This window comes from Notothenia coriiceps, unplaced genomic scaffold (assembly GCF_000735185.1).
Source record: "Notothenia coriiceps isolate Sejong01 unplaced genomic scaffold, NC01 NC01_scaffold00005787, whole genome shotgun sequence".
NCBI classification, from domain to species: Eukaryota; Metazoa; Chordata; class Actinopteri; order Perciformes; family Nototheniidae; genus Notothenia; species Notothenia coriiceps.
Window position 1 is genome coordinate 549,930 of NW_011338488.1, and position 24,977 is coordinate 574,906.

Here is a 24,977-nt window from a genome sequence, read left to right on the forward strand (position 1 = left end):
TTCGAAAACGCCTCGAGTGCATTGCGGGTATAAACGGATATTTATTAATTTCAGTGTTCTTTGCGGGCATTAATTATAAAGTAAAAACCTGACTGATAATACCTCTTCTATCGTCCTTTACTCCTGTCTTTGTCGATTTTTTCTAGTAGAGTGTGGCACAGTCTAAAACCAAGAAAAACTCTCCAGCTCTAGTTAGTATAACAAAACCACCCTACGTCCAAAAAAACTTGGTCTTATCGTCGTACCTCAGCTAGCAAGTGGTTTATTTTATTCTATTCAATCAGGCCCCAGGCCCCTAGGACGGCATCACCTCCAGTACTGGCTGACCATAGACCTTAATTTACAAAAAGAAACAATTAGTACAAGGTCGACAGTTAGCGGAACACCGCCGTTCTAGTTGATTGTGATTTATAAAGGGAAATCGGCGTAGGACGTGCGTGTGCAGTGTTTTATAAATCGGAATATTTGTGTGCGTATTGATTTACTTTTTTTTTTCCCACGTGAATCCTACGCAAAGCTTTATAAATGAGGCCCCTGGTCTTATATACACTGCCTTTCTGTGGATTAGGTCAGGTCTGTCCTGGAGCCTCACCTGTGTAGTTGTTAAGAAGTCCAGACAGTCCAGGCTGTATATGATGAGAGCCTGAACCAGCAGGATGAACTGGTTGAACTGCCACGTCAGACAGAAGCAAAACGTCGTCACATACATCAACCACACCATCACTTTCTGTGGAGGAAAACACACACACACACACACTGGGGTTAGATGCTTGGTACTCAATGGCTTGTATACTCATTCCTGTTGTGCTGCTTGCTGTTTTATGGCATTTTTACTCTGCATGGTACGTCTCTGCTGACAGGATATTCTTTTAGTGACAGAGCTTTTCTTCCATTTTGGTTTCCACTGCGGATTGTACCCTCTCAGTGTAGGCCGGATTATCAGCATAGGTATGTCTGCCATTCATTAATTATGCTGCTTAGTGCCTTTGCTGTGTCTGGTGCTGTTTTCTTGCGATCTGACATTTTTTTAAATTAAATCTAGGTTGAGTACATGAAAAGAATTACAGTTGCAATTGTCGGTTGCTTGGTTAAAAAACGGCAGGTTTGTGCAGGATGTTCCGTGTCAAGCTAGTGACTATTTTATCTGACCAATCTTTGGTCTACAGTGGTGGCTCAGTTTGCTTAGAACCGCGACAAGGGCTGTGTCAAAAGAAGTAAGAGTTACTAGACCATCTTTTGCGAATGGAAAACCAAAATAGAGCAAGTTGCATCGAGGAGAATCGTGCAATACCCTGCAGTGTAAATGTACCATTAGGGAGTTAGAATGTTGAGCAGACGGCTTGTGTGTTTCAATTCCAGGCCAATGTAAAGTGTACACCAAGTTACAAAGAGGATACAGACATTTTTAAAACATGACTACTTCTTTCCGTGTTTGTATTGTCAGGCCTTAAAATGTATTTAGGCGTCCCATCAGCCCAATGACAATAAGACATTTGTTTAAGACTTACTTACTTACTTAACTTACTATCAACGCATTGTTTTTTCTCTGATAATGCTTCCTTGTGAACAATACATACAAGTTTAAAAAAGTGGCAGGACAAAAGCTTGTCACCAGTAGCTGTTAGCAGCCAGTGAATGGAGGCTCTATAGAGTTGGGTCATGGCGAATTCAAGCGTGTCATGATGTTTCATCTAAATATAATCTTGTAAAATGTAGTTTTTGGTGGGAAAATTGAATAGAGTTTTTTGAAGGACATAAAGTCAATATAAAATAAATATAAAATAAATAAAATAGAGGGAATTTTGTAAAACCGGCTTGTTTGTTGAAATACACAGGATTTCATTTTATTGTGGCATCAAATCAGTATTGACAATCCATGAAATAACACTTATATAGGTATTGACTTCTACGCGTTGTGTATCATGACATCCTTTGTGATCAGTAGCTTTGATTTAGCGTGGGTTTGTGCGTACCTGCTGTAAGTCTGTGAGCTGAGGCCTGAGGTAACAGGTGATAGCGGTGACCTGCAGCGCGAGGAAGGGCATCGACCAGTTCTCTCTGAGCGAGATGGTGAACTCCACACGAGTGGTATCAACCCTGAAGGGAGAAAGAGAGAGAGGGAGGGAGTGATTCATTTTCAAAATTATGTCAAATGTCCAAACCCCAACTAAGACCTATAGCATCTGACACATACTGCAGTGTCTCAAACGTGTGTGTTGCCGATCAACCAGACATAAAGGAATGAGTCCAATAACACAGATGCCTGAAATAAGATGTGTGGTTAGAACAAGCTTAAGAGATTTTCCCTTGTTGTTCTTTGATATAAAATAGGTCAGTAAGTAGCTCACACGTTAAGGTCTTCTATGTGTCATTTAAACAGCGGTTACTAGGGAGTTGGAAACATCATCGCGCCACACATTGGCCACCTTTAGCTTAGCGGTGTTGATGTGAAGTTGTATGACCGTGATGTAGTTAGTTTATAGCTTTAGGTTAGCTATTTACTTCTGGCAATTGCATTGACGTGTATTGTTGAGATTATCCTGATGAACAAAACATGTAGGTATCATATGGTTTGCCATAGATCTTACTTTCTATATTCCTGAATCCAATGGAAACATCCATTTGCATTTGCTCTGACTCCTCCTAAATAGGATGTCAGTTTTTTTGGGGGGTCCAGTTTTTTATTTATTTGGACCCCAAAGTAACTTGATCCCGTACACATTGTTACGGAGCAGTTGTATCACAACCAATAGCATTTCTATAAGTCTTGGACACAATGGTTTGGAAAGCCCCAGAGTTGTCAATGACTCTCACAGTGCGTCCCTGCTTCTCCAGGTGCGAGGAGGCCTTGTCTGTGGGAAAGAATGGAATTCTTCATAATGAAGGATCACTCAACCCCTCTACATTCCCACGGCGATGTTGAGTTGGGGGGAGATGAGGTTGAGGGGGTTAGTTATCTGCTAGTTCCTGTCTTTTTGCATTATAATTAGCCTTCTGTTTGCCGCAGGGAAAATGTATATTTGGGATAACAGGCTTCTGGACAAAAGGGCTCTCATTTTCGGACTGTTGGGTTTGCAGAATAATGGGCGTTCAGAACAATAGCCTGGCACCTAGGGCTGCTCGATTATGGCAAAAATCATAATCTTGATTATTTGGGTCAATAATTGATATCACGATGATTAAAAACGATTATCCATTTAAAAAAAGTAATTAAAAAATAATAATACACTAATAATAATAATAAAAAGATAATCCTTTTATTTCGATTACGTTGTTTTCGTAATCGTTGCAAGCCATAATCATAATTGCGATTAAAATACGATTAATTGAGCAGCCCTACTGGCACCTACTACGGAAACAGGATTTACATTTCATCCCATTCCACCCCACCTTGACACTGTTTTGTCCCACTTTGATCCCCACTGTAGTTTTTTTTATTCCTCCCAGATTCCTCCTTCACTCCGAGTACTAAACTCCAATATGAAAGCTTCCCCTAAGTGAATTCTGTGATTTATATTATTTCCCACTCAACCATGAAGGAAAATGAATCCACCATAAAAACGTTCTTTAAAAGACATTCACACCTGACATAAAAAGATCTATCAAAATCCCCCTCATTTGCAAAATGTCGCTGTGGAAGTGGCTCGTGAAATATTTTCCTTGTGTAAATGAAATACTGATTCAATGTGACCTTTACTGCAATGCACTTAATGAGGACCTTTAAAATGTTAATTTGACTGCTCTTAAAGACTTGAAGAGTGATACAGAAAGATACAAGTATATGAATTGGCATTATATTGCCCATCTGTCACCCTGCGATCTAAATCCTAAATCCCAAATAGGTACGTTCCTAGCCTGAAGTTGGGGAAAGCATTAGCATCTCATCAGTCCTGACCTGAAGCTTTTATTTCCCTTTCTTCTGTTGTTCTGCCTCCTGTGATCTCGGCACAAAGGCAACATCCCCACATGGATAATTGCAATCAGATGCAGAAAAGGGAGAATTGCACTCAGCTGCAATTTGGCGTGCTTGCCCAATATATCTGTGAATCAACCTTGAGACGGGGAAGATAGCGTGAGCAAGAGAAGGGATCAGCGGACACAATGCATTCTTTGTAAATCCGACACAGTTTGTGTGTTCATGAGGCCTTACACACATGTTGAAATCATTTACTTCTGTTTTAAAATCAATTAAACATCTGCAACGCACATTTATTCTCAAAAGTTTGACATTTGCATCCAGGCTTAAGGAGTAAGGGATTACATGTAACAGGATTACATAATCACGATACAAATACCTCCTTAGTAACATGAAAAAAAAGACGAAATTAGATTGCTGTTACATTTATTTTTTTAAATTGAGATTACTCGCAGGATTACAAACCTATAAATCAAATCTCTGAGCACACTTTGATCCTAAATATCTTGGTTTCTTCTTTTCTAAGATGACATTGTAAAACTTAATAATAAACTTAAGTAAGGAACTTCTTATTGATATTCATTTTGTCTTTTGTTTAATTATATTGCATTTGATAAAGAGGTAACAAAAATATAACAAAGTAATCAGATTACATTGCTTAATGATTTTGGAACCAAGATTAGGTTACTGATTAATGTTTACAGGCAACTATTAATCGTCATGGAATACATTTTTAAAGTTACCCTCCCATCCCTGCTTCCATTGTTTACACCCTCTGGTAAAAAGACGTTTTTTTTTCATTTCTTATTTAACTGTTTTGCACTCCTTGTTATATTGCAACCACAAAAGGATTTACATGGACAGTGACGATTTGTGATTTGTCGAGCTTGAGTGAGCATCAAATCTAAGAATATACTCCCATTTTGTGCCGACATGGGAAATTAGCGTAACATTATCAGAGTTTGAGTCTGAAAGGGGCATTGTCGCATGAACACAGTTATTTCTCACCTGTTGAGGATGTACCAGACCCCGGTGAGAGTGCCGGCCAGCCAGGAGCCTGACAGGAGCCATGCAGTTAGGTACAGAGCGATCACATACACTGCCTGGAGCGAGAACACTGTGTAGATGTAGAAATACACTGGCTCCAGATAGGACTGAAACACACACACACACACACACACACACACACACACACACACACACACACACACACACACACACACACACACACACACACAGAGCAGCAGTTCATTAGAGCCGCTGTGAAAGGACACACAGAGCTGCCTGCAGTGACAGCGACATACTCTCAGGAACACTGTGGCATTTTCAAAGTTTGCTCTGATGTTTCACTTCCTGGCAGTCTTGTCACAGTGAGCTCTCTGAGGGAGCTAAGTAACTGCAGCTCAGTTAATTGATCTGCTGATACAGAAACCTTTTCCTCCTCCGACGTGACAAGTACAAGTGTGCCAAGACATGTCAGCTAGAAAAGACCAAAATGTTAAATGCCACAGCGGATCAAAAGCCTGACGGACTGCAGTGAAAAGCTCTTATTGTGATCAAGGGTCAAATGAATCACTTTAAGCTTATGAATATTTTATACAAAAAACTTTAATCATGCGGATTAACATCTATTTGACATTTGTATATTTATGAATGTAACATAAAATAATAATACAAATAGTTTTGCTACTGAATTTGATATAGATATATATGTTTTACTATATTTTTTTAATTCATTTTCCACATTGAAAAACATAAAAAAACAACAACAAAGGAAAACATACAGAACAACGATGCGATAATAAATAATTAAATACATCGACTGACATGACTTCACTTAAATTCAAATGAATACCGTTGACACAAATAATATGTATTTCTTTTCATGATGATGACAACAAATAAATAAAAAAAGATAATAAAATAAAGGTTGTTCTTCCTCGCTGTTGACATTTTAATTTAGACTGAAACCGAATTGCACTTTTAGCGAATGTCAGAATTGGTAATAAGTTGCTAAAACCCAGAGCTTGGCATTAGTTTCAGTGCCATCATTCTTTTTTAACAGGCCAAAAAATAACTACTTGATTAATATAATATATATTTTGCCAACATACTCTTTTCATACTCAAGCTATTGAAAGAAAAGTAAATATTTTATTTTTCGTATCATGCTTTGATATATAAACAGCTGAGCACTAGAAGAAGCTTCCACTGTATGATTATTATTCATGGCAGTAACACGTACTAATTAAATATGTATGACAAAAAAAAACAGTGTATTGTGGTATGATTGTGATTGTATGAAATGACAAGAACAGTCAGAGAGAGAGTCAATCATCCAGCATTACTCTAATCTATTGTGTTTTACAAGCCGTTGTAAATATCTGACAGCTGAGTGATGGGGTACCTGTATGGGCAACAGTCTGTAGAGAACACTGAGGAAGACCTCCTGGTAGATATTCATCCGCTGAAGGAGATTGATGGTCCTCTTGGATTCTGTCAAGTTATCATGGATCAAATCTGAGAGGCCTAGGAACACACAAACACACTCTTTTAAAATGCCACCATTTCTTCACAGTGACATTGACTGATAATGATAATTATTGGGTATGAATGTTTCACAAAGCTCACCCTCCAGAGCATGGTGAACAACAATAAAAGTGCTTGAAATGTCTTTCCACCCCTAAAAACACAGATTGTTCTGCCTCAATTGAAATCAGTCATCGCTGCGAGCACCATAGATGACTGAAATCAAGTGCATTCAACCTTGAAAGCCTCAGGCATTATTTCCTTTGCTCAATTGTAAAAAAAATAGCATTGTTGCAGGTTTTTTTCTCCATAAAATCTTAAATGTCAGCATTTCCCATAGTCTTTTTATGACGCTACCTCAACTTAAAGGGGCCCTATTCTTCTCATTTGCAGGTGTATATGTTGTGTCTCTCCTGTGACATGTCTCCATGCTTTAATGTTAAAAAATCTCTTTATTGTTCTCATACTGCCTGTGCTGCCGCACCTTTTTTAACCCTCTGTCTGAAACCAGAGCCCAGTCTGCTCTGGTTGGTTAGCTGGCCGGCTCTGTTGTGATTGGTCTATGCCTAGAGATGTCCCGCCCCTTAGGCTATCACATACAAAATAAACGTAGTGATGGATGGTCCAATGGAGGCATTTCAGGCAGGGGGAGTGTGTGGGAGAGAAACTCCCTCTGGGGGAAAAGTTGAGATTTGAGCCTTTACAGACAAAACACATGCACAAGACTTCTGTCAAATGACAGGTGTCATTCATAGTAACAAATGATGTAATCCCTTTAGCTTTACAGAGAGTTTTAGCCCTTTTGCCCCTTTTTCTACTCCCATCGCTGTTCCTCTGACTGCTTCTCAGTAAGTACTTTGGTGAGGTTTATTGGCAAGAAAAACTAATATAACACCCACATTGTATTCAAAATAAATGCATATTCTCCTATATTTCTCCCATTGCATGCAAAAAGGCTGGTACTGATGTTATATGACCGTGCACACACACACTGGTGTCAGTATTCCAGAAGGGGCAGTGGGTGCAGCATGGTCTCTGTGTATCTGTTTTGACTGGAACAAAGCGTGACAGCAAAGAGCTGAGTTTCCGCTGCAGGCCGGTGTGTGTCAGCCTCATCCTTTCTGCCTTTTTCATCCATGTAAGAGCTTTAAACTAAGGATCCATTGCTACCCACACACACACACAACCCACTCATCCTGTATCTTTCTATTCACACCCTCCCCCATCCTTTTCTTTCCATGTATGCTTACTTTCTCCCATCTCACCTAATTTCATACATCAATCTTACATCTGTCTAATTTCCACCATTATGCCACATGTTGTTCTCTGCCCCCCCGTACCATTAATACTGTGACACAGCCGCTCTGCAGACAAAAAAATAAAGGAGTGCAGAGTGAGAGTGAAAGGGAGGTCAGCCAGTTCTCCGCTGATTAGCCTTCAGCTCAATTATTTGCCTTGGAGCAAAATTAGGCCTGTTTCCAACTAGAAGTGTTACATGATAACGGGAAGAAATAATTAGACTCATTTCCCTCAGACTAGACTGTGCGTCACAGAAACAGCAGTGGTTTGTTTGGTCTGGTTGGAAAATGGAGAGGGAAAAGATGTTTTTTCTTGTAAGAGCCGGTAGAAACAGCTGTATGTGTTACGAACTCAAACACTTAGGATGTAGGACCCAATTGCAAGACCCGGGAGACAGAGGTAAAGTATTTGTAAGATACTTTATTTTCCAAAACAGCATTGAACAACAAAAAAGGTAACTATCAAATCTCTAGCCGAGATGACAAAAATAGAGAACAAAAAATGAAATCGCTTACGTAGTGAGTAATCAAACTTTTCCAAAAGTACAAGGAGCATAGACCTGACCATAGCAAGAGACAATACACATAGACCTGAACATGACAAGAGACAAAACGCATAGACCTGAACATGACAAGAGACAAAAACGAACTGACACTGAACACTGGGAGACTGGGGAATTTAAACACAGGGTAACAAGACACAGGTGGGAACAATCAGGGGCGGGGCTGACACTGATGAGCACAGGAGACACAGAAGGGGTGACAGGTGAAAACAATCAGGAAATTAGACACACCAGGGAAACTAACGACAGACAGGAAAACACAGGGAAAAAAGACCAGACAATATACAGGGAGGAAAACATGACAAGGAGAACAGAAAAACACCCACTACCAGACACACAAACTTAAAACCGTGACAGTATGATGTCTCCATCCATGTCAAAATAGAATTACCAAAAGTATAATAAGACTATGTTTCGATCACCATAGCAATTACTTCTAAATAAAGCTCCATTAAAAACATCATCTGACTCAAACAAGAATCCTGCAAAAGGGCCATAAATACAGGTTCAAACTCAGAAGCAAGTGGTTTTTTTCATGCACTGGTCTGAACTTTTGGGCATTTTGAGTCTTCTCTCGGACGAGTAGAAAAGAAAGACATAAAAAATACATATCCTGATGTACTGTCTGCTTTTGTCTGAAGATTTCTCCTTTAACAGCTTAAGTTAGTATCAGATAATGCCTCATTTGCACTTTCAAACTAAATATTTTAGAACGTTTGCAATATAAAAAACACATCAATTACAATAAAATCATTTTATTTCATGGTATTAGCAATTAGTTTAGATGTTTCACCTGTTTACCCTTTAGTTTCTTGTATGGAATTTGAAAATACATATCCGTAAAGGTCGTTTTCTCAAGGTATATATTTTGTTCTCATTCTGAGGCAGAAATCTTTAGTAGTACTTAGAGCAAACTTTCCAGCGTTATTGGATCTATATTCTAAAGTTTCTCTACAGAGGGACTTGTTAATACATTATTTATAGCCTGATTCATATAACATTACGATGGCGAGAAATAGATTTAGTTTGTATGGCTGTTGACCTTGTTTTCTTAACTATGGAGTGATAAAACTCTCCTGGGACATGTCTCCATGCTTTAATGTTCAAAAAGCTCTTTATTTTTCTCATACTGCCTGTGCTGCAGCACCGCTCACCCTCTGTCTGAAACCAGAGCCCAGTCTGCTCTGATTGGTTAGCTGGCCTGTTCTGTTGTGATTGGTTAACTGCTTCAAGAGGTCCCGTCCGTTAGCCAGTGAGGCCCCCCTTGGGTAATTGGAAATATTTTCGAGCCCCCCCCCAACCCGGTTCCCACGAGATTGGTAGAATTAATTGTATAGAGTTGCACAAACATTACAGTTTCTCTGCTAATAATAACAAGACAAAAAGATCAAACTATAATTTTATATTTTATTATGGATGAACATGAACAAAAGTGCTTGTATTGGCAGATGGTCCTGTGCCACTGTGAAATAATGAGGCCTAATTGAAACAAATACTGCTTATTGATCTGGTTCTTTAACATTATCTTTATTATAGGTTATTTTTGTTATTTCTTAAGGGAAAAACTAAACAAATTGGAAACAGAATTCACATTGATTCATTTTATGTATAGTGTGGATTATGGGCAGCTAGCACACATAACATTTTACCAGACGTTTCCGATTTTAGGGACCACCAGGCAATCCCCCACCCCGCCGTCGGCGATCAACGTTCCCCCCCCTTCGCCCTTTGGAGCTTTTAGCTGAGCCACACATTCCTGGAAATGTCCCACAGCGCACCCCTTCTAGAGGATAAAGAGGAGGAGAGAGACACCACCTCCCCCCGCTGCCCTCTAGAGCCGAGTGTTCTTGAGCGAGTGGTCCCTGTGCAGACGCGTCGTGGCACACCTTGTGGTTCACTTCCTTAAGGCAGAGAAGACACTCGGCTTAGTTAACCGGAGCCGAAGTGGTCCTTCTCGGCCGAGAAAGCCTAGGGTTTGCCGAGAAGTCAAATGGGTGATATATATGGCAAATTATTAATTTAGTTTACATCGGTGGGACAAAAACCTGATTACTAAATATACCACAAATTCTGAACTAATTATAACTTTGTAGTAAATAGGTCTAGACGTTTCATTGAGTTCCATAATTTATGTACCAATCACCTCATTTTTCATGTGGTAAAGGGAGACCTTACCATCACCACATCTTTCATGTTTCTTCGTTTCACCTTTATGAATTCATTGGAGTTGGTATTTCATTGTATGAACTCATTTAGATGAATCAAGTGATGGTGACGTNGACGATTTAGGAATATCGCAACCATCAGTCAGCCGTGCCATAAACCAAACCATCAACGCGCTCTCTAGACCACATATCATCCAACAGTTTATCCGGTTTCCTTTGGACAATCAACAACTACACAGGATCAAAGCCAACTTCATGGCAATTGCAGGTATGCCCGGTGTGGTCGGTGCTATTGACGGGACGCACATAAAAATAATTGCGCCATCAAAAGATGAGGACGTGTTCGTCAATAGAAAGAAAGTACATTCCATCAACACGCAGATTGTTTTCATTCATCATGATAGGGGGACTTGAACGGCGGTATGGGCTGTTATTGAAAGTGTTTAAGTGCTGGAAATATGCTCATTGGATAATAGTTTGCAGGGTGCTTTTAATTGCCTCCTTGATTTAATGCAATTTACGTATTTTTATTGTTTGCTCTCTCTTTAACGTGCATATACAACGTCATTATCGTGGTCTGCACAAACTTGTCATCATGCGTGTATTCTGCTAACTGCACTGTCCATAACTATTTGATAGGAATACATTTCTAGCCTAGGCTATTTCCTTGTTTTTCGGTGATTTAGTGGGCTCGTTTGTGGGATGTTGCGGATGAGTTTCACCGAGACCGCCTGCTCTGAACAACCAATCACCGTACTGACCGCTTCTAAAGTCATGCACGAGAATCGACGTAATCCATAGCAACGGCGCGTCACTCTTAGTGATTTATCCTTAGTATGAGTAGGTCTCAGCGGCTTTGTGAATAACTTTTAAGAAAAAACTCCTACGTGAAATGTTTTAGCGCGAGTTAGGAGCACTCCTAGCGGTAAGATAAAAATGCTTTGTGAATACGGCCCCTGATCTGTACAGACAGTGAACAGCAGTGGAGGAGGATATACCGAAGGCTAAACAGCCAGAACACTGAGGTCATCACCAGCAGGTTCATCAAACTGCTTCCTCCTCCACAGAAAGCTCCGCAGTGTATAACCTCAGAGCGGAAAGGCTATTTCTGCCACTTGGTAACATGTAGATTTCTCTCAGACCCGACCACATTGTGTTAAAGCAGGGACTGACTTTAATAAGAACATGCCAAGACCCCTTTCTTTCAAAGTATGTCAACGATTCCAGATTTTCAGAGTACACAAAATGTTGGAGTGTAGGAGGAATATATCGATTTGGATGTTATATAACTAGAGAGAGGCTGTTTGTGAGTGTGGTTTCCTCATGCTGCAGCACCTCTTTTCACCCTTTGTCTGAAACCAGAGCCCAGTCTGCTCTGATTGGTTAGCTGGTCACCTCTGTTGTGATTGGTCAACCACTTAGAGATGTCCCGCCCCTTGCCTATTACGTATTATTTGTTGGAGTGCTAGCCTTTACAAGCGCAAGTGTTACATAATGATGTCATAATGATTAAGGAGTAAACGAAGGAGTCAAATGGAGGCATTTCAGGCAGGGGGGAGAAACTGAGGGATTTTAGCCTTTGCAGAACATTTACATGCATACAAACCTATACACATTACAGGAAAGGGAAAATCCCTAGCTTTACAGGTGAGTTTATTTAATAAAAAAAATATAAAGTTAAAATAGGAAAGTGCTATTAAAAATAAAAGAGCGAAAGTAAATAAATATAGTTTTTACAAGTTGAAATAAAATGAGTAAAAAAAACGTATTTACGGGATTTTAAAATGGGCTGAATCCTTAACAAATAAAATAAAAGTGTTGAGGCGCTGCAGGAATGTTTTCATGGATTTCTAAAATCCAGAACACGAGTGTTTTCTCTTCTCATGGAGACAGCCAGAACAGCATTAAACTGTGAAGCCAGGGAGCATCAACATAAATGTAGCACACACTGCCCTCTGCTGGCCGCGGGTCGCCAGGACATACACTGTTAAAGGCAGTTTCTTCTTTTTAGTTGTCAACAAGTCCTGCATTCAATTCCATTCTTGGATAATTGAAATCAAAATATATTTGAGAAACAAAAGAAAATTATTTGTTAAGAGTAATGGCTCTTTATATACAGTCTATGGCAATAGCACATTTTAGAGTAACATTTGTTCAAAAACAGGATTATATTTGTATTAACGCATTAATGAGTCTAGTGGAAAGACAACAATGATTGATGGGGGATCTTCAATTTTCTGGAAGCGTTCCATGTTTCAGCTACAGTGTGTGTTAGACAGCTAAAAAATGAAGTTTAGTGAGTGCATCACATTAGATTTCCAACCAGAACTGAGGCTGCGTCAAAGGAAAACGAAATCTCAGTTCAACTAACACAGATTTGTATTTTATTAAAAGTATCATAGGAGTGCACAGCACTGACTGAAATCCTCTTTGTACAGAAGAGCAACAATTTTCTCTGCAAATAAATTGTGACATCGAGAGTATTTCTTTTCTTACGTTTTTTTCGTCAGTTACAAATGAAACATAAAAAAAAAAGAAAAAAGTTCAAGGTAACACCAACACAAACTGTGCTCTCTAATCTCAACCAAAAAGCCACGCAAGTCCAATTTGGAAAGTGCCCTTAATAACATAAAGGCAACAGGCACCGGGTGCATGTACATTCAATACTTCTGAGGTATTTTGGCTCAAATAAATACAAGACTTTTGGTCTCTAGCTTAATAATACAGTGACACTAGTGGTGCAAACTCTGCCTCTAGCCACCTCACAACAACATTCATACCCAATATCTAAACAAAAATAAATCCTATTGCAGGCTCTCCACAGAATATAACAGCAGAGTATGCATATTGCACATTATCTTACACCCTATGGTTCAAAGTGCTGTACCAATCTCATCAAGACTCTCCAAATTAAAAACACCTTTTTATCATTAAATGCATTCTGTTATGTTCAAGAGAAACACATCTTCCCTTCCCCCCGAAAAATCCTGAAAAGCCCTCATCTGTCAAAGCACGGAGCAGCGCAGGTGTAGTGCATACTGACTTGGTAAGCCCTGTTTGGGAAGCCGGACTTTGGATCCTGAGAGGCAGCAGTGATGGGCTGGGTGCTGGGGTTGGAGGCCTGGAGGCCGGCAGCAGAGTGGCTGAGGTAGGAGGCAGGCCTGTGGGGGGGGGCCAGGCCCGGGGGCTGAGCATGCTGGGGGGGGTACTGCACGCTGGACCGGTGAAGGTACTGGGTCACGGAGGCTGTCTGGCCTGAACCGTGGTACACCGTCTGGCCCTGCTGCTGGGGGGGGGGCCGGGCTGCTGGAGCTTCTGCTTGTTGGCCTCTTTGACATCACTGTCATGAGCACTAGAAAGAGGAACGAAAAGAGCTGATGAGTTATGAGGTTTAGCCAGTAATTGACACAAATGAATAAAGTCAATGGGTACTTAATATGTTTTCGATAAGATCTTTTAAAATCTTTTATTTTAGGGCATAAAATATGTCAGAAAATTCCCCACTTGAGAATTTGGAGCTTTTAAACATCTTAAAAAGACAGCTGCGAACAAGTTGCTAAATAAGACTACTACAAAATTGTGTTAATTAAGTGTATCATGAACTTTTGTTTGCCAAAGCGGTTTTCTTCTGACACAATCCAATGGAGAAATCCCATTGGCCTTTGTTGTCACAACCAGGGCGACACTGACTTCTTAGTTGGCCTACACAAATACATTATCACTACAGAGTTCTATTGCAGCTGGTATGGCATGAGATGTAGTAAATGAATATATCACTAACATCGAGTACCAATTGTATGTGTTACTCTAACAGTGGTTCCCAACCTTTTTCAGTCAGGCCCCCCTTGGGTAATTGGAAATATTTTCGAGAACCCCCTTACCCGGTACCCACTGAGATTGGTAGACTTAAAAATTGTATATAGTTGTACAAACATTACATTTTCACAGCTAATAATAACAAGACAAAAAGATCCAACTATAATTGTATATTTTATTATGGATGAACATGAACAAAAGTGCTTGTATTGGCAGATGATCCTGTGCCACTGTGAAATAATGAGGCCTAATTGAAACAATTACAAATACATTTTATCGAGCCGGTACTTTAACAGTATTTTTATAGGTTATTTTTTAAGGGAAAAACTAAACAAATTGGAAACAGAATTAACATTGATTTATTTTATATATAGTGTGGATTATGGGCTGCAGTGGTGGTAGTGACTAAGTAGATTTACTCAAGCAGCCTACTGTACTTATTTTGAGGTACTTAATATTTCCACTTTTGCTTTTTTTGTAATTCTGCTCCAGTACAGTCCAGAGGTAAAATGTTGTACTTTTACTCCACTACATGTATTTAATACCTTTAGTTACTTTACAGATCTGGATAAATGATGTGAAATATAATCAACTCTTAAATCAGACTTTAGTTACACCTGCAGTATACCACTTTTACTTGATCTGAGTACTTCTCCCACCTTACACGTAATTGGAGCAACAGAACTCAGAGTTAAAGACCCAGTGAAGTGCATGTTTTTGCTCCAAAATGAAATGGCAGTTTCATTCCTTACATATCATTGTGCATGTTATTGGCTAAAATAATTTTTAATAATTCATAATTAATNACAAATACTGCTTATTGATCTGGTTCTTTAACATTATCTTTATTATAGGTTATTTTTGTTATTTCTTAAGGGAAAAACTAAACAAATTGGAAACAGAATTCACATTGATTCATTTTATGTATAGTGTGGATTATGGGCAGCTAGCACACATAACATACCTGCAGTGGTAGTAACTAAGTAGATTTACTCAAGTACTGTACTTATGTTGAGGTACTTAAGTATTTCCACTTTTGCTTCTTTGTACTTCTACACCACTACAATTCAGAGGGAAATGGTGTACTTTTACTCCACTACATGTATTTAATACCTTGAGTTACTTTGCAGATCTGGATAAATGATGTTAAATATAATCAAGTCTTAAACACATATAAATCATTAGTCAAAACAGGGCTACATTTGATTTAATTATAAAAGGTATAATATGTGGTAAACTGAAGAGCCGTTTGGGATCCGAAAGAGCCGGCTCTTCTTGGTGAGCCGAGCCAAATGATCCGGCTCAACAAGAAGAGACGGAATTCCCATCACTGGTGTCCACGGTGCTGCAGCGTGTCTGTGAGCGAGTCTGTGAGCGAGATCTCCCGCCCCCTCCACACAGAGAGAGAGAGAAAGAGAGATCTCCCCACCGACCACGTAAAGGTCCTTACACACCGAGTCGATTTTCGAGGTTCACGCTCCCCCCCTGCAATAGCGCTGCGCCCCCCCCCCTAGGACCACAGGGATTTTAGCCTTTGCAGACCATTTACATGCAAAAAAAACTATATACCTACAGGAAAGGTAATACCCAAGAAGCCCAATTGGGCCATTTTAAATGATGTATACCTTCCTGTATGGACGGGGCCTGCAACATCTGCTTGTAGTAGGAGTAATAAAGTCCACATTCTGTCCGGAAAGAGATCTCACGCTCCACTTCCTGAAAGCAGAAAGGGGATTTTAGTCAAAGACATCAAAGACTTGTTTTCTGAAACATGGAAAGCAGATGAAACACTTTTTGAGAAACTAGAATACCGCCATAACTATAAATCTTTCTTCTTCTTTGTTTAAGCCTGTGCTTATACTGTTTTCAATAAATTGATTTAGTTCTGACAGATAATATTAATGTGAGCAATTTAAGCAATACATAGTATGTGTTTTGTAACTAACTGCCTTTTTGTATCTACAGTATACCATTGCTACTTAAAAAGGCAGATATATCTACAGTATAAAATGGAATAATCAGAAGAGGCTAGATAGCCGCATACACATTTATCATGGCAAAGAATAATGGAAAACTTGAAGAATATATTTAAGAAAAAGCTTAAATACTTGTAATGCTCAACAACTATAGCACAGGTATGTCTGTGTGTTTATGTGTGTACTTAGACGATGTCTTCCCAAGAGTGCTCCTGCTTGCCATGTATGATGACTGTTCCACTAGGGGGTAAAGACGGAGAGCAAACAGTGAACAAGCAGCTGCAGAATATAAACTCAATCCTCCATTCATCATGTTCCCTCTGTGAATAGCTTTTACAGCTGTGCTCCACTAAAATCACATTCTTTGAGTGAAGTGATATATTTTGTTGACATATCGGCTTTGCAATTTAACTCAAAGTCTCTTCAATTGTTTCTCCAGGATTATCATTTTCATATTTCCGTTGGATTTCAAAAACTACTTATTAAAAACCGAAGCATAGTTAGAGTATGACTAAAGTGCCGGTGATGTCATTGTTTTTCAGTAATGACTTACAGATTGCTTTTTCTAATAAAGAGACCATAAAAACATCTCGTAAAAACTGTTTTTAAATGACTTGGAGGAAACGGCTCAGCTGATTGAGATTTGCAACTAAACTTACTGAAAAAAAACAAAAAGTGTGGTCAAATATATTATGTGTAAGAAATGTTCCATATTTTTAAGTATGTTCCTAATTGTCCCTTTGTAGCCAAATACCATGACCTGATTAATCAAGAGGAAACCAGAAGACTTGAAAGCATAATTTACCCAAATAGTTACCTAAGGAGCAGTAGCGTAGCCACCATGGGGCCAGGGTGGGCCATTTTACTCATTTGCCCACCCTAAGAAAGCTTTGGTGTAACTTTTTTAATTTTGTATAATTATTATACATTTTTGTATTCACCCATTGAGAATATCCAAGCATTCAAAGTGAAATTCAAGTGAACAAATATCGAGTTGAATTACTGTTGTATGTGTTTTATCCTCTGAACGTAACTCATTTTCGGTAAAAGCTGGTTGAGGTGGTATGAAGATTTTCCCTGGGTGGAATACAGCGCAAGTAGGCAAGCATTTTTCTGTAAAATGTGCAGACATTTCCCCAGCCCAGGAGCTGAAGGTGCATTTAAGAGGGATGGATATGTAGACTGGAAGCACCTGCGTAACTCGTTGGAGAGACATAAAAAAAGCGAGGACCACTGCAAGTCCATGAGCAGGTTTGAATGCTACAACCTATTGTTGCTATTACCTAGTGCAATAAAAGAGTTACCTAACAATTGTAAATAACCCAATTTATGTTCTGTTTAAGTTTAGCATCCCCCGAAGAGGCACAAAGTTGGTATTAACTATAATATAAAAATTTGGGTTTTGTCCTAATTCGTTTATATGCTGTTTTGTAGCTTTGCTGTCTGTTTACAGTTCATTTTTGGTAGTATGCTAAAGTTATTCTAATACCGCCTAAATGTATTTTTTATTTGTGTGTCTTCATAGCTCTTACGTTGATATTGGAGATTTCAATAAATTCATATCATCAGTCGAGTCTTTGACCATTATTCGGAGGGAATGCTACAACGATGCTTGGCAATTATTATATATTATTATTACTATAGGCCAGGCCTACCTTAGAGTCATTTTTCCCCCTGTAAAAAGCTGGCCCACCCTATTTTATACAGGCCTAAAGTACATTTCTGCCTACGCTACTGCTAAGGAGTAAGGAGTTAACATGTTCAGCTCTCTTATGTCCATTGGATTTTCTGAAACTTGCTTGAATGGTCCAAGAAAGAAATAACCTATTCAACTTTGGAGCCTACCTGAATCACGGGGCCGATATGGAATTTGTGTTGAACTTTTGCTGACATTCCGAGGTAGATGCTCTGGATTCAAGTTTAAATAATCTCAAAAATGTGTTCCCAACTGAAAATGTCCCAAGAAAGCCCCCTCAAGTCAGAACAACGACATGCAAAAAAGCATCATCTTTGTAACACAATGAAGTCAGAAGAACAATGTCCCAACTCGGGTGGTGGGATAGGAAGAGCACATGAACGCACCATTGGCGGAAAACTAGGCAGTACAGCAAAACACAGATGCAAGAAAAACTTATCAACCTCTTGTTTCACAAAATAGACTCAGGAACTCCCGGAACATAATGAGCATAGATAAGCTGTGATTGATTGGTTGGAAAATGTTCAACCTCTAAGTTTAGTGACCTCAGTAAACTACCAGCATAAGCACCACACGTAATTCTATGACCTTTGTGTCAGGGTCTGAAACCAGCACCTGGCATATGTGGTTACTTTTTTGGCAATAATGGATAAAGTCATTTGGCAATCTACCACTTTGGGGAAAACACAACAGAAAGACACATTAAGTTTGATGTATGGTGTTAGCGAATGATTGGACGGAGACAGCTGTTGGCAATTGGTGGAAAGGAGGAAGGAACAGTAAAGTTGTCAAGTGGTAGTAAATAAACAGTGTAGGTTTAATCTTTCCCGTGAATAAATTCTGCAGCTCATCATGACCCAAGTACATTTTTCATTTCTGGCCCTCTTAACTACAGGGAAAAGTAAAGAAGGTCAACTTCTATAAGTCTCCCCTGTGCTTCTCGAACACGGAGCAATGCATAAATATTGTTTCTTGTAATATACCTATTTCTAGTTGTATACCTGACTGTATCATGATATCCCTGTGTTGTGGCCATCTGTAACATCAGCAGTACTGTTGTAATAGCATCCCTTTTCAGCTCTCTTCAAAAGCACTGAAAAAATTGAAACCAAGTGTCCACTTTATCATTATTCGAGACACAGCAGGAAGCTTTTGAATAAAAAATGATATCTTGGATTGAATGATTTGTCACAATGAATGAAGGGGCAGGGCTGCTCATAACGGCATGGAAGATAATAGATGAAAAATAAAAGGAAATTATATATTCACACATATACAAATATAGTCACTGGACCTACTCCTACTGTGAGCTAAGATTGGAGAGCTGAGAGGTGTGACAGTTTTTATATGCCCCATGTTACCACCTGGACCCCTGCAACTCTTACCGCAAGCTCTCGCTGTGAGCGAGAGCTTGTCTGCCGTGCGGTTCTTTTAATCAAAGCTTCAGATTAACGCTGCAGTGTAACCCCTACCGTGAGCTGAGAGAACCACAGCAGATTCTCGTGTATGGCGTTGACGCACCAGGCCTGAGCCAGTGCCAGCAGCCCAGCTAATAACAGCCCGGCTGCCATGGAAACACACTGTCGCCAAGGCCACCAGGGTAGAATCTCCAAACAGGAACAATCACCGGATCCTCCGAGCAGGTAACCCTCCCCTCTACCTCGCTGTGAGACATTCGATCTTCCTGCCCCCCATATGTTACTGCTGCATTTCCCTGCAGCTGCTGCATCTTGTGAAAGGCCCAAACTATGTTGAAGTTTCCTCAGCTTTACTCTCTTACGAAGCTCCATTTCCTGGGAAGACTGAGATCATCAATATGTTCTTGGATCCTTTGATGAGCTCAAATCAGGTAGATAAACAGCACGCTCCTGGGCTGAGCTGTAGAAGTGATCCAAATCCATTACAGCAAGACATTTAAATGCAGTGTGTTTTTCTTTTCTTGAAGTCAGTCCAAGTAAATTAGCTTTTTAATCGCTTCAAGTTTCTTGCCAAAGGAAGAATGTAAAAAGCTTTCTCCGAGGGAATGAGCAGCTTGTTTCCTTCCAGATCCTCCTTTTGAGTATGCTCGAGGAAAAACAAGCCTTGGCTTCTCCCCAAGAACTCTGATGAGATGGCTAATCCTTAGTTTAAATGAAGGTCAAAGAGAACAGGCAGAGTTAACAAGTTCACACATTGCTCATTACCCCGAGAGCTAGTCACAGAAGGCACCGATCTTTTTCTCTCTGTTGCTCCGATACCATTGCCTCTGCAAGACCCTGAATAACTCTCATCCCTCTGATGTGGTGCTTGAAGAATCCAAGTGAAGGTCTGTTCAGCATTGGCCTTGAATTATATTCCCTCCGCTTCATGTTGTCCAGCACTGTAACAAGGACCAACATCTGCCTCCCTTGAACTCCTCACAGACACTAAACAAAAAGTAATTGTTCTCAAATCGGCTACTAAGTACAAAAGAGAAAAACATGCGTGAGGAGGACTGAGTCACAGTAAGTCTACGGACAGGCTGTGCTGGAGATAACTGGAGCAGCCAGAGAGGGAGGGAGGGAAAGAAAAGAGTCACTACTGGTGACCTCTTGTCTATAAAAACACACATGCACACAGGAAAAGAATAAGATAGGGTCGGAGTGGGGGTGGGGACTAGCGAGGGGAACATGTTGGAATATCATTCTGGAAAAATTGCGGAGAACAAAAAGATTGTGGATCGCAAACTGGTGTCCAGCTGTGAGAACTTTGACAAACCAACATGGCTTTTTAACTTTTGATTAAATCACCAGCTGTCTCAATCCATATGTTGGCAGATGATAAGCACTGTAAAGGGGTGTAAGAGATACAGAACTTTAATAAACCGTCCAGACCATTTGACCTGAGGCCAACGCTGCTACCGCATTCCCTCCACAACACAACGGATGTAGTAGCCACATGTGAGGTTATTAAAACCAGTCCCTTTTCTGTTCAACAGCTTCTCCACGGACTGCCAAAACTCTGATAGTGACGTAGTGTCAGAACACAGCATCAACCGCAAAGTACCAACAGCAAGTGGGCCGGACTCCCAGTAGTCACAAATTACTTTCAAGCATTGTTCTTTCTTTCTATCCTACTTGACCAAGGACACAAGAGAATACGTGTGCGTGTAAGTGGAAGAGTGAAAGTGTGAGAGAGACAGTGGATCTCCAACAGCAGGTAGTAAAATACATGATACCAGCGACCAGAGGGAGCAACAGCAAGCAGGTCAAGGTAAGTTTAGACTTTAGTGTCCAAGATGTGAGATGCAAAGGTTTTATTGCAATCTGCATAGTTGTCAAACGTAGTTTCTCTCCATTTCTGTTGTTATAGAGGCTGTGATTGTCCCACTCCTGCCTAGGTGCTGGCTGTCAAACTGTCTCAAAAGACAATGAGGCCAACCTCATGCTGCAGGGAGGATGAGCTGGTCGTGAATGGAAAAAGAGACGACAGAAATGATCATCAACTTCAGAACAAGACAATCAATAAGAGCACCTATGCTCATTGACAGACAACTAATTACAATAATCAACTCCTACAAGATCCTTGGCACACACATCTGCAACGACCTCAAGAAACCTGATGTTGCCACCTGTTAAATACAAAAAGCCATACAGAGACATTATTTAGGGACACACAACTCAAAAAACTAAGTCAGACAGTGTTGTCCTTTTCACAGTCATAATCCAGATCTTCTATTCAGCATCAAATACTGTCTGGTATATGGAAACACACTTAAGCACACAATAAAAAATAGACAGAATTATGACCAAAGATCATAGGCTGCAAACTCTCCTGACTAGACTCCTTATACACACACACACACACACACATCTCATGAGCATACAATATTGCCAATATCACATTTTTTCAACATCTCCCACCCCCAGTCTCAACCAGAGCTTCTTCCTCAAAGCCAAATACACAAAGAGTCAGCCTATTATAATTGAATGCAGAGTTTTGTATGGGATGAACTCGAACAATTCTAGATTGCCTTCCAGGTGTTGGGAGACGACATTTTGCTGTTTTCCCATTACCTGGGAATGTCAATGTGCCGTGTGGTTTTCACATGCAAACAGCATTTTTTTAGATGTAGCCGTCTCTGTGTGAATGCAGACTGAGACCGAGGCTTTCATAGCATGAACAGAAGGAAACACTACGCACACCCACATATGCGTGCAATGTGCGATGATGTCAGGCAGGAGCCCACTTGTGTGGGAACATTTCAGGGAAATGTTCGCCATGGCCTTTAAAGTGACTTGCATTTATTATGAATGAACACATCTGTCTGCTTCTTCCATTCACACCGCATAGGATGAATAACTGTGTCCGTACGGATTCCGCTCAATTAACTGGATGAGCTGCTTTGTCTCTGGGACAAATACTCACAAATGATACAGTGCAGATTGCTTCCAGGTGGGTGTCCATGCAATGCACATTTGGAGGTTTTGAGAGGAAGTCTGCTCGGCCAAACTCGCAAAAAATGCATCAATTGACTACCTGTATCCAACTGACACACTGCTGACTTTATGGTGCCCTGCCATTGTTGCATGTGTGTGTCTATCTCGTTCTCACCAATACACACACATTTTCCAAAATGAAAGTAACTCGGGAATATGTTTTTATGACTCGCTTATAGAAGGCTTATTAGAAAAATCCATTGGTATTTATCCAAGATAAAATTAAATCAATACATTTCATTTCACTTTGAGTTAATTTAGTCAAAAACGAAACACATTTCCCTGTACTCTTCATTAGGGGAAACAGTCGGAAACTGCAATTTCTCGAGTATAACATTTCAATCTGCTGCATCAAGTTTCAACAGGAGGCACAGATTGTATAGAGGGGCAAATTAAATATAATACTAAAGAATTTACACAATTTGTACATTTGTCTTATTTGCAGCAACAACTCGCCTTATGCCGTGAATATTATTTATTTTTTCTATGAGGCCGAAATAGGCTCTTTATTGCGGTAAGAGTCAAATCATTTACTTTGACTCGACTCATTCATCCACCAAATGACTATAACTGCACTGCTAAATTAGGCAAAAAGAGTTCATTCACATACTGCCCCAGCTATGACAGCGTGATCTGTTCTGCCATGCGAACCGGACCAAAGTCTACTAAGTATATCTCAGTCTGAACCATTGGACAGGGGTTTAGAAATGACATCATATCTGGCAGGTCATAATGTTCTGTTGGCCGAACAACACCGAACAGCCTGTAAAAAGATCCGCTGCTGTTTCATGACTTCATGCGGTTCATTTACCGGGCTCCATTTTCAATCTGTTGCTTCAGAGGCTAAAACAATCCAACCATTCCAGGATGAGATGTTTATGGCGTGTTTTTAACGAGAGGGAATGTGTCTGATTGGCACTTCTGTTCTTGATACAAAAAATATGGTGTTGGAGCTTTTAAATGTTTTAATCGGGAGGCATTTTCCATCTGTGATGTGCTTGATAAATCTTACGCATGGATGTCAAATCCTTAGATAACCTCCATATAAAAGTGTCAGGTAAATCAATCTGCTGCTTCTTAACAAGTGCCTCATAAAAGACATAAAAGGGTCCATGTGGTTTCAACATTCCCAGAGCTTCTTCTCTGGCTGGCAACAGCTCAGTGGCTATAGCTGGTGTTCAATTGTCAGTGAGATTTACAGCTAGTAAGTTTATAGTTTTACCAAATAACTGAGACATCAACGTACAGGATCAGTGGGAAAAGGGCTTGGGAACAAGTCATCGCATAATCATTTCCCAATATTCCATACAGCAGCATGAAATACCCGGATTGCTAGTGTCCTCTTGTGAATTCTGAATCATAAAGATTATTGTGCCTAACTCTAGTCTAGTACTTTGTCCTTCAGCTCTTTTGACAAGTAAAAACACAGCCATAAACCTGGATCCATGAACTAGAATTTTACCGGTATTGAATTTCTCTCTAGGCTACAGCTCAACAAGGTAGAAAATAAACACAATTAAACAGACAAAAAAATTAATGTTTGACTATCTTGCCGATTTTCTTACTTATGAAATTAACTTATCTGGTTGTTAACTTCTTTTGTTGTGCTTTATTGACGAGTATGTTTGGACTAAGTACCTTATATTTGCATTGGTATGTTATTGTTTGGTGCATATGAGTAAAGAAAATAGGGCTACGTTTCACAGCCCCACCTAGTGTCAGCAGAAAGTATTAAAATAATAATTACAAAGAAATGCAAAAAAATGCAAAACAAATACATTTTAAAATATATTTTACGATCATGTTTAATCATCTGATTTGTCTGTACATCAAGGTTCAAGGTTCTTTATTGTTAAACTAACATAGCTACAGAGTAATTATGTCGTTGAAAATCTTAGGTCACAGGCTTCTCCAACAATGCAACATTGCTGTTTTAGTCTGTGGTCTTCTTATTAGTGTCTACAGTGTGTGCCTATTGAGCCGTTTTGAGCGACGTGGGTCAAGCCCTGATCTAGCCCCTCTCTCTCACTGTCAAAGTGAATGGGTGCTGTAAAAACTACACTGTGCAAGCTCTGAGTCTGTTTCTATTCAATGTGTGCGGCAAAAAAATAATCACCATAGGGGCACTGTGCTGACATACCCACCAAACGTCATCTCATAATTCAGAGCTGATTGGCTGGAAGTACGTGTGCCGCGAAAAGTGTGGTGTGTGAAGAGGAGACGAGAGAGAGCAGTGACGCGTCCTAAAACCAGGAAGTAAGCTGCGCATGGGTTACCTTCCACAAAAAAGCAATGAGATTTTTCTATAGGATTTGAGAAAATAGCTCAACATGCAAAGGGTGACTAGATATACTGTTAGATAAATGCACGTTTTGTTCAGCAGGATAATATCCACATGTCTACCCTACTTTAATAATTTTCGAATCATAAATCTATCGATTAGATTTATGATAGACTTTTGAAACTACAAGAAGATAAGGAGGACTTTTACAAAAAGTAATAAGAGATTTTTGTCCAGAAGGATAGGCAAATGGACTTCATCTTCAAGTCAAGGTAAGACCG

The 24,977-nt window shown here is 39.8% G+C and overlaps 1 protein-coding gene across 1 annotated transcript in view; it reads right to left on the minus strand.

Moving 5' to 3' along the window:
* dpy19l3 (dpy-19 like C-mannosyltransferase 3) overlaps nt 1–24,977 on the minus strand; it is a 37,076-nt gene that overhangs the window by 6,682 nt on the left and 5,417 nt on the right. The window contains exons 4-8 of the mRNA XM_010768550.1: nt 15,912–16,002; nt 6,323–6,444; nt 4,925–5,070; nt 1,974–2,097; nt 593–727 (exon numbers count right to left, since the gene is read on the minus strand). Coding sequence (XP_010766852.1) covers nt 593–727; nt 1,974–2,097; nt 4,925–5,070; nt 6,323–6,444; nt 15,912–16,002 — 618 coding nt within the window. The remainder of the gene's footprint in view (nt 1–592; nt 728–1,973; nt 2,098–4,924; nt 5,071–6,322; nt 6,445–15,911; nt 16,003–24,977) is intronic.